General features: G+C 32.6%; 1 protein-coding gene across 1 annotated transcript; it reads right to left on the reverse strand.

Moving 5' to 3' along the window:
* Positions 1 to 6,257: 6,257 nt before the first annotated feature.
* On the reverse strand, positions 6,258 to 7,070 carry LOC140177030 (uncharacterized). Its single transcript, XM_072209238.1, has 2 exons — positions 6,846 to 7,070; positions 6,258 to 6,662 (listed from the first exon to the last, which is right to left on the reverse strand). Exons 1-2 carry the CDS (start codon positions 7,068 to 7,070, stop codon positions 6,258 to 6,260), a joined length of 630 nt encoding a protein of 209 aa, XP_072065339.1.
* Positions 7,071 to 11,543: the final 4,473 nt, after the last annotated feature.

Genomic DNA, 11,543 nt, shown 5'->3' on the forward strand with positions numbered 1-11,543 from the left:
CAATTGCCTATATTGTTATGTGTTTTTTCATGGGCGATGTATTAAGTGTTACTGATGTTATTCCTCTCTTGTTCCATTTAGAAATTTCCTCTGGATCCCTTTGTTTCTCATTTTCCTTTCGAATTTAAGAATCATGTTGAGTTTCACTCCAATGCAACCGTTCAGTGTTCATCCAGCTCAGGTGCTCCAGTGCATGATGCTTCACCGATTTCCGTTCTGAACTGGAATTGTTGGGTATTTTTTTATCTAATGGGCTTTGATTCTTTATCTAATGTGTTCCTTGTTCTTATATTTTGCTGTGTTCTCTGTAGACTGTTAACCATGCTTTTCATGCAAGAATCTGCTCCTCACAAGGTTCCAATTTAGTTGGCAATCATCAGCCTCTCACTATTAGGGAAGAGCTTCGGAGGGCCTTTGGACATTGTGAAAATACTAGCGATGCTGTGGAAAGGATGGATGAGTGTAGTGGCTAATTGTTTCTTACATTACAATATATATTTATATAGATATCTATAATATCATTGCAAGACTTTGAAGAATTGTTAGAATTTTGTTTAGTTGTGTTAAGTACTTGGGAAATTGGTAAAGTATATTGTCAATGGATCTATTTTGGTATGTAATTATCAACTCATTCTTTGGAGTTGTGATATTTATAAAAGGTATTGTTCTCTTTCTTGTGCTTAAATTTGTATGTATCGTTATTGTATATAGATGTGGGGTTTGTTTGGTATATATATATATATATATATATATATATATATATATATATATATATATATATATATATATATATATATATATATATATATATATATATGTTTTGTTACAACTTATTAAAATGTATGCAATAATTTAAATAATGAATTCCAAAATCATTTAAAAAATGTATTTTTTTAAATTGTGTTATAATTTTAGATTTAGATTTAGATATCTCATGTAAAAGGATATTTTTTAGTCAAATTGGTTAAATGTATTCTTATTTATTTATCATGTGAAAATATATATTTCAAAAAAAATTTTAAAAGATAAATTTCAATTACTAAAAAAAAAAATCTAATGAATTTTTTAGTAATTTTACTTTTATTATTAAAAATATATCAATTCTACTAAAAAGTAAATAAAAATATATTATTCATCCTTTTTTATTTTTACGATTTAGTAGTCATCCAATACTCAAATACTTAGTTGGTTTTATTAATTTTTTATTGATATATCTAAGTTATCTATCTTAGTACTTTAATAGTGTATAGTTAGATATTTTTTTGCTAAAAAAAAATTTCTAGGCAGTAAAACGCTGCTGTTCCACTCAATGAGACAATTAGCAAACCCAAAGTGCATCCTACCGTGCCAGACCTAGCATTCCAGACTCCAGGGCGCCGTTTCAATCTCATCGACCTCGAGAGAGCCCCTCAGCTCCGTTCAGTGAACGCCTCGTGCCGCCGCCATTGTTCGTTCGAATATCTACCGTCTGCGCTCTCACTTCCCCTCGATCGAGAAGCAACTATTGCAAGCTTGGAAGCCTCCATCGCGCGGTACCCATCATCTACTCCAGCACTCTTGCATGCTCTGTCTCCCTCGGTGTTTCTGTCTCCGTTGGTCAATCGGTGTCTCTGTCTCTGTCTCTTGGTGTCTCTGTCCCTCTCCCCAACCACAGTCTCTTGCATGTTCTCTAGGTAACTTTTTTTTATTAACTATCAATTTATGATTGAAGTCTGGTATAGTGAAACTCTGTTAACTCTTATATAGTGAAACTGTGTTACTGAAATAGTGAACCTCTGTGAACACTGATTCAACTGATCTGAATCTTTATTTGAAAATTATTTTTTGGTTCTTTGATTTTTAGGGTGCTTGCCACTTCAATTTGAGGGGATTCTGAATTTTGGTTTAAACTGTGATTGAATGTTCTTTGGTTTGGGTATTTTTCACTTTCCTGAAACCTTATCTTTTAATTCGTTGAGATCAAATTATTGTTTTCAGCCTTGGTAATTTTTAGATATTCTTTTTGGTTGCTTTCTTTTTAAATGTTTCAATTGGTGTTATTGTGTTGTTGGTGTGATTTAATTGTTCTTTTTGATTCTTTCTTTTGCTCGAATGCCCAGACAATGCTTGATTGCTTGGATTTAACTGTTCAATGGATAAATTTAATCATGCTGGTTCAGATGCTTTTTGAACTTGGCTTAAATTAAAAGTTTTATATGATGTTGACTAGAAACATAAATTGAGTTTACTAATTCGCATGTCTTGAGTGTTAGTGTTGATATTTTCTTATCTTATTTGTTATCAGTTTTAATGTTTTATTGTGGCTTTTGTTTCTATGTGAAAATTCTTAAATATCTTCAATTTCCTACCTGATTTAAGGTCCTACAAATGACATGCTTTATGTTTTGTTCTTTAAGTTTCTTTATTCAATTTTATCGCTTGTTTTTCTTGAATTTGTTGAAATTTTCTGTTAGGGTTTACTTTATTATAATGCTCTCTTTTGCAGTACGAGACAACGTCCTTTATTTCTTCTTAAATCTTTATATCAAGCCTCTCTATTTGACAAGTCTGAATGGCCATGGATGCTAATAGAGAAGATTCAAACAGGTATGGTGCTGAGCATTAGAGAAGATGTTCTCTTTGCTGCATTTTCAATTCGATTGAAGTCTCATTTGTTTTTCCATTAAATATATTTCATATTAAGTTATGAAAATTTTAATGTGAATTCAATATCGATGTAATGCCATCTATAGTGTTTTTTTTAAATTCTTATTCAGATATTTTTCATGTTTTAATTTAATTTTATTGGCCTCTCATTTGTATGTGGGCTAGATTTCAGAAGTTGTTGTAATTTATACAATATGTATGTTAGTTTTCTAATGTGGTCTCTTGGGTATTTTTCATTATTGTGCTTTTAGTTTGTTACAATTTTTTTGTATACTTAGTTAGTTATTTTCTTGGTTAAAAGTCTCGGTCTTAAATTCTAATCGTGCCTTTATACACTAATAGGAGGTTTTTAGCAACCCAGGTATATTGGCCCAGCGAAAAAGAACTGGTTTTCAGATTTTGTGATCTCAATCAGCAGGTAATGAGATATAATGGCCAATGTGCAATTTTGTAGAGTAGTGTCAATCTCAATTAATTAGATTACTGATTTGGCTTTATGTTCTTTAATTTCTTATTTTCTATTATTTTCTTCATTTGTGAGACTGATTGCTTTGCCCCTTTGTCGTTTTTCCATGGATATTTTTTTTATATTCATTGAGATATTTACTGAACTAGAATTTACTCAATTATTTATTCTAAAGTTTTCTTCTCATTATAATGTTAGTTCATTTACTGAACTAGAATTTGATTTTTTGTGTGTATATAATAATTTATTGATTAATGGTAAATTCTTAAATAAAATTTAAATTCATAATGAATTAATTTTTAATCGGATGAACTAAAAAATACAGTAGACAAAAAAAGGTTCTTTATTTTTAAATCGATAGTCTTGAATTTAGTTGAGTGTCATATTAATCTTAATGACTTAATGAGATAATAATCAGCACTAAATTTTTTTGAACTTTTCATTCATAATTTTGTTGGTTAATTTATTTTAATTACTAAATATTTTCATATTTTTTTTTAATTCACAAGCTATAGACTTTTTAAAGAATGGCCATCTATACCCTTATCATCACTTCATTTTATTTAATTAACAATTCCCACAAATTTTCCTAATATATATTCTAGCAAACACATGTTAGAAAAGGTATAATATAAATTTCATCATGTTGGACCATTTTTTGTTTTAACTTTATATACCTATGGATGTTAAAACTTATATATAAATGGCTGAGAGTTAGAAGTTAGAAGAAAAGGGAAGGAATCATAATGAAATTGAGTGCTGGAGAAGGAAGTAGTTGCTTTTGGAAGTGGTCCTATAATATAAGGCTGAGTGCACTTATAATTACATACGCGTTAAAAGTTAAATGTATTAGGCATGCATGTGTTGCTGTCCATGCTCTGTTTTTTCTATTAAAATTAATTGATTCATTAATTTAAATTCACTTTCCTTAATTCTTATTTTCATTTATATATTGGTTGGTGAATTAAGTGCTTCCCATACTTGCCACTCTTGAAGTTCCAAATGCCACTCTTGTGTTGCTCAGTTGGTAATAATAGTAGATTTAAAATACCTCTATTTGCTAAATAATTAGGTAAGATTATGTGAAGCTTTTTTAGCATGTTTAGTTACAAGAGTTAACTTTGTTAATAAATTTGAATATAGGGTGATAGAGCTCTTCCCTCAAATTTTGTTTCAACTCATGGGGAAGGATTCGGGCCAATATTCTATGTCATTGACGAGTTAGATAATTGTTTATCCTTGGAGGTGATCAAAAAGAATGATCAGTTGCTGATAACTGAGTACTCATTTGAAATGATTAGAACTTTCTATCTTAGCGATAAACCGGCATGTGTTCAATTTAGGTACGTTGGTTTTGGAATTTTTTTTATTTCATTGTTTGATAAAGACAACCAACCCATCCAAGTTCACCTTGATCCTGATTGCTATGTTCCTGAGCTAATGGACCCAGAGACACTTGATAATGTGTCAAGAGTCTTCCACATAAAGTATACCAGGATGGAAGAAGACTCATCAGCTGATGTCATTGTTCTGTCTGGGTCTGAACCATCGGATGAACAGTTTTCATCGGATGGTGATGAAGACAATGATCAAGATGGGTCACTGGTTGGGGATAATCCAGATAATCCCATAAATTTGTCTAGTGGCAGCAGTTTATCATTGGAAGTTGATGAACACATTAATGTGTCAAACGAATTGCCTGATCCTAGGTAATGGTACATGTAACTATTTTCCTTTCTTTTGTATTTTAATATCATTTGATAGCTTTTTATTTTTTACTCTCATGATTAAGGTTCATATTATCTTGAATTAGATATGCTCCAGAGATTTCTTATGAAAAGAAGATCACAGCTTGGGATGTTGGACAGTCTAGATTGGTAAGTTGATCTTAAAGAGTGTTTTCTTTTTTTTTTCTACAAACTTATTGGATGTTCTTCCTAAATCTGTTATTCATTGTGTATAAAAATATTATGTTTATGTTAACTATGAATTATTTGTTGCAGTATTTGGCTTCAAAATTTGCTGTGTATCTTAAACCATCTGGAGATGGTTCGATTTGGACGATCATTGGTCCAGATTCCAATGTTGAGAAGAATGAGTTTTTTTTCACTTACTGAAGAGTCGAGGAAGACGTACAGAATGGAAATTTGGGGTCGGGTGGAGTGAATGTTGTAAAACATATAATTTAAAGGAGGGTGATACTATTACTTTGAAACTTAGCTCGATAGCTAACCGCCGGATAGAGTTATCGATTCAGCGTTGTTAGGCCTCCTATGTATAACTCTATTTGATGGATATTGTAAATTATATGTTAAGTTGTCTTGAAGATATTTTATTTTTTGTTTAATGAACAAATTTATATATGTTGTATATACTTTGTTTTGCTATTAGTAGGTATCTTGACATTACGTGTTTTTAAGATAATAGATAATATTAAGCTACATCTTTATTGGACTTTTTTCTGTTTTTTTAGTGTCTAATAATTGTTTGAATATTTTATTATCTTTTATTATGTTAGAAAATATGTTATGGCATTTATTGACATATTGAATAATTATTGTATTCTATTTTTTTATTTGAGTATAATGATAATTTTGTAATTATTCAAAATTAATACAACATGTCTATTTTTATAAAATATATTTTAGTTATATTCTTAGTATTTTTCTTTTAAAAGGGTTTAAATTTCGTGAATCTCGTGCATTGCACGGGTTATCACGCTAGTAATACTTTAATATAATACTTTGTCCATAAGTCGTTGATATGTTGCACCTGCATTCTTAAGATCAAATGGCATGACTTTGTAACAGTAATTTCCATATTCAGTAATAAAAGCGGTCTTATTTTGATCGGATGGATGCATTTGGATCTGGTTGTAACCAGAGTATTTATCCATAAAGCTCAGTTTTTCATAACCAGAAGCATTGTTAACTAAAGAATCAATGGATGGTAAGGGATAAGTGTCTTTTGGGCATGCTTTATTGAGATCAGTGAAATCAACATACATGCGCCATTTACCGTTATGCTTTTTCACCATGACGACATTTGCCAATCACATTGTGAATCTGATTTTCTAAATGAAGCCAACATTGATGAGCTTTTTGGTTTCTTCTAGAGAGGCTTGTTTTCGGTCATGGCTGAGGTTTCACTTTTTTTGCGCTATAGGTCGGACAGACGGGTCCAATGCCAGTCTGTGACATATTATGGATGGGTCAATTCCTGGTATGTCAACTGGGGTCCAAGCGAATAAGTCGGCGTTTCGTTGGAGGAATGCCTGGAATAAAGCCTTTTCCTCCGAGCTTAGTGTGGATCCCACATAAGTGAATTTTTTTGAGTTATCTGCAAAATAGATTTTATGCAAGTCCTCGGTTGGGGTTGGTCGTTCGAGGAATCCTGCCCTGGAATCAAGGTCGGCCAAGGCTGGGAGTTCGTCCTGATTACTGATATTGTGTACATGAGCTTGAATAATTCGGTTAGGTTTTTTAAAACTGTTGCTATAGCATTCTCTGGCCTCACGGGAATCACTATAAATAGTTACAATTGTATCATCCTGCAAAGGGAACTTAACACAGAGATGAATTGTAGAAACAATAATGTCGAACCTATTTAAGAAAGGTCGGCCAAGAATCAAATTGTAAGGGCTAAAGTAGTTAACGACTAAGTATTCAATATCTGAAGTTTTCGATAAGGGAACCTCACCTAGTATGGTTTGGAATCACACGGATCCCAAAACCAGGACCCTCTCACCTGAGAAACCGAACAGGTCTCCAGTGGAAGGTTGGAGGATGTTGTTGCTTAGCTTCATCTTCTGAAATGTTGAATAAAAAAGAACGTCGGTACTACTCCCAGGGTCTAGTAAAACCATTTTAACTAGGAGATCTCCTAGCTGGAGGGAGATTACAACGGGGTCATCTAGATTTGTTATGTTGTTGTTGAAGTCGGAGGTTTGGAATGTCATTTGAGGAAAATTGGAAGGCATCCGATGATGGCTTTGAATGGCTTCTATTGACAGTATAGCTCGGTAAGAACGCTTCCTTGCCGAGCTTGTGGCGCCTCTACATGCAAAATCTCCAGAAATACAATTTATAATATGTCTCGGTTGGTCGGGATGACTGGTGTTCAATCGCTTTTTATCTCGGCTATGTTGTGCTGCCGAGCTTTGGTCACCAGATGGGGGCGGACGCCGTTGTATATGGCCGTCGATGTATTTGTCAAGATGACCTTGCCGAGCTAGACGCTCTAAAAGGTCTTTGGCGATGACACATTCGTCGGTGGTGTGTCTGTGCTTCTGATGAAAAGTACAATATTTTTTATTTTTCTGCACCCTTTGAATCTGGACAGTTTCCAGCCATTCGTGGTGGCTTGATCAACTTTGAATTCAGAATTTCCTTGATGATGTCGTCACACTTGGTATTGAATTGAGTATATGATTCATAACGGGGAGTTGGCTTGAAGTTTTTCTTGCTGTCCCGTGTTTTATCGTCTTCTCTGTATTGTGGTCTCTCTGTTTTCTGAGCTTGTTGGAGTTCTTCAATGTCAATCTGACCTTTAGCCTTTTCACGAAACTCGGCCATAGTTTTAGGTTTGGCCACGACAATAGTTTCCTGAAATTTTCCTGGTCGGAGTCCGCTCTTGATGGCGTGCAATTCCACCTCAAGGTAGAGATCTGGTATATTCATAGCTATTTTTGTGAAGCGCATCATATAATCTCTTAGGCTTTCATGCTGTCCTTGTTTGATTGTGTTTAGGTAATCAGAATCATGCAGATAGATGGCTGATCCAGCAAAATGCTCCTCAAACAGTTTTGACAGGTCTCGAAAATGAGAAATAGAACCTGCAGGCAAAGAACAAAATCAATCAAGTGCAGGACCGTCTAAATAAGACGAAAAACAACGACATAAAACTTTATCGGATGCACTATTTACTATCATTATGGAGGTGAACTTTTTGATGTATTTCTTTGGATCACTTAACCCATCATATGGGGTTAAGGTAGTTGGTAGAATGAACCTCTTGGGGAGCACGAAGTTCATCACCTCGACCGTGAATAGTCTGGGCGAGTTTTCTGGGTCATCATTTTCGTTCTCTGGCCGAGCTTCTTCATTGTGCTCAGGCTGTTCTTCTTCGTGCCGAGCAGTTTTGGAGACGTGTGTTGGTCCGGACTGATGCTCGACTTCTTCTATTCGCTCTTGTTGATCATTGTTATTTTTAATTTGAGCATTATTCAGAGTAGGAATCTGATTCGCCATTCTTTGGTTCTCTTCTGCCATGCGCTGGTTGGCTTGTTGTAACTCGGTCACTATCTGAAGAAGTTCAGATGGCATAGGTGGAAGCTGCCCAGCCATGGCTTTAGGTGAGAATGTTGAGGCTGATGAAATAAAGAAAGAATGGGCGCCAATTGTTCTTGTATGGATACTTTGAGGGGAGCTTGGCTTCTATAAGTCGACGCCGAGTTGTTTCTCTTAATGTCGATCTGTGGACTTTAGGAAGTCTGAGCTTGCACTTGTAAGGAGGATGATCTAAAATGGGGGTGAGGAGTGTACCTGCAAAGGCACACCGAAACTTAAGTTAGTATTGAGAATTCAATGTGCTCTTTAGGATTGAAGATCATACCTTTTATAGGTGAAACCAAACAGGTCGGTTACATTCCTGCTTTATTGTTTGAATTGAAGAGCAATAATAAGTGTTTAATGAGTGATGATATCTGATCGGACGTTTTGATTCTAGGATGTAGTCCATTGAGTTTGGTTGTAACGTGTAACGCTCTTTATGACTCTATGTATCTTTCAATTTTATTATTTCTTTTTTTAATATTTTTAATTGTAAATTTTAATTCAAACAATTATAGTCTAGGTATTAATCTATTTTTTTATTCTCTTTATGAATTTATGTATTTTATTTTATTCTCAATTTAGTGATCCTTATTATTTATTTGTTTATTTTTTGTTCTATTTTATTATATGTAATTATGTTGCATATAAATTTTTAAAGTCAATTGATTAATTTATTAATTTAAAATATATATTTTTTATTTTTAGAAATAGTAATGATTGTTTGGTTACATATATAGAGAGAGAGACATTCAATCAAGTTGATAATGAAACAATTATTCAACATTTTCAAAATATGAGAACAAGAAGAAAAATACTTTCAAGATTTGAAGAGAAAAAAGTTAATGACTAATATAATTTTTGTTTTTTTTATATTCAAATAATTAATATGCACTTTTATTTTTTTAAAATTTGGATTAATATATTTTTAATAATAATGTGTATTATTTTTACACAACATAAATTTTTTGGTTCGGTCATTGTTCATGTTACCACTCCTTTATGATTCTGCTGTTCGTGTATATTATGAGATTTTTAATTTTGATATGGAGGGATTGATGGAGTATAGCAGCGATATGGGGGTTTATGGTGTTTTACGGAGATGTGACGGCTGGGTAGAGGAAATCAGACGGATCGATTTAGAGGATGGAAATCGGACGGACCGACTTCAAGACCCGAAGGTGCATAAATTGGACCCACCGATTTGTGTTCCTTGTCCACGCGTCACGCATGCAGCCTTCCTTGGTTGGCTCGTGACTCCCTCGTCCAAAAGACCATTATTTCCCCCTCCTAGCAGTATACCTTTCACTCTCGTATCCCTCTCTTCAACACACACTCAATCCCACCACTTTCTTCCTTTATCACCGTTGTTGGACCACAACAAACCTTCAAAAAAATTTAAAAAAAATGCCAAGAAGACCAAAAATTAAAGAAGTAAATCAACCAGAGCTTCATATTGTTAATTATCTTGGACATTCAAATTATGTAAGTTTTTATTTTTTAATAATCTGATTTAATAATAATAATAGTGATAATATTAAATTTTATTAGCAATATATATTATAATGGCACTAAGTAGAGATTAATTATGTATGTGTGTATGATTTTATTGTTAGGTGGTTAGAAATAGAAATCAAAATAGGAATTAATCATGTATGTATGTATGTATGATATGGAGCTCTACGGAAGAATTTGGTTTTTTAATGGTTATTGGTTAAAATAAAATAAAAGAATGAATGAATGTAATGAATGTAAAGAATGAATGAATGAAAGAAGGAGAATGAGATGTGACATTTGTACATATTAGATTAGAGTAGAGTAGAGATTGATGTATTGTTGTTGTTATTATTATTAGCAGTAGTAATTGAGTTAAATAAATTATTATGATTAATAATAAAAATTTAATAAATTATCTTATTTATGATCATTAATAATTGAATTTTAATTCAGTAACATTTAGACAATAAATTAGTAATAACTAAATTTAGATTAAGAAATTATTATTATGATGCCGTGTTATAAATAATAATAATAATAAAATTAGTATGCTATTTTATGAATAATAATAACAATAATAAAATTAGTATGCTGTTTTACGAATAAATAGTTTATCAGTCGTGAAATTATTCTGGTTAGTTAGTTAAGGTTAAATAATTTTTGTTATAAGGTAATGAATATGATTGAAGGATTTTTGTATAACAGATTTACTATGTATGTTTGAAATGCAATTATGCTGGAATTAGTTATAATGGACATGTAAGAATAATTGTGTTTTTGAGAATATAGTTATATTATACTGGTACTTATAGCGAAAATGTGATATTGTAAGGTTCACGGATGTTAATGTGTGATCATTTAAAGCCGCCGGATCCATACAACCAAATTGTTGAGTCACACTTACGCGAGACTGAATTTTATTATGTTTTCCAAATTGGAGTTATCTAATGTCAGTCAGCAATGATTAATGCTCTGATTGAGAGATGGCGACCTGAGACTCACACATTTCATTTTCCGGTTGGTGAGTGTGCCATAACCTTGGAGGATGTGGCGATAATTCTCGGTCTGCCAACAAATGGTCTTCCGGTTACACGACCGACCATGAGTAATTTTGAGGCATTGAAAGTCGAATACTTGTACCAATTTAGAGTTACATCGAGGAAGACAAATTGTAGAGAAAGCTTTATAAAATTAACATAGTTTAGAAATTTGAAAAATCGTATAGTATTGAATGATAATAACGCAGCATAACTCACACCACTAAATCATATAAAAAAAATCAGCCGTATACTATCTACCTCCTAATTTTAACCCTTATTTAAATATTACCCACTGCAAATAGACCTCATAAAAACTCGAAATTTGCATTAAAAGGCCTACATTAAAAAAGAAAAAAAAAGCCAATAAAAAGTTAAATCCATAAAATGCAAAAATACATATAGATATTCCAAATTTGGCATCTCAATATTTAATATTCCCGCATTAGGACCACATATCGGAGGAGAATTAACCATTAACAATTTTTATATAAGATCGAAACCATCTTTATGCGGTTAAAAAGTCATCCATGCACATAACTTTACACGTCTTTCACGTTGATAGTA

The sequence above is a fragment of the Arachis hypogaea genome, chromosome 2 (genome assembly GCF_003086295.3).
Source record: "Arachis hypogaea cultivar Tifrunner chromosome 2, arahy.Tifrunner.gnm2.J5K5, whole genome shotgun sequence".
Lineage (NCBI taxonomy): Eukaryota > Viridiplantae > Streptophyta > Magnoliopsida > Fabales > Fabaceae > Arachis > Arachis hypogaea.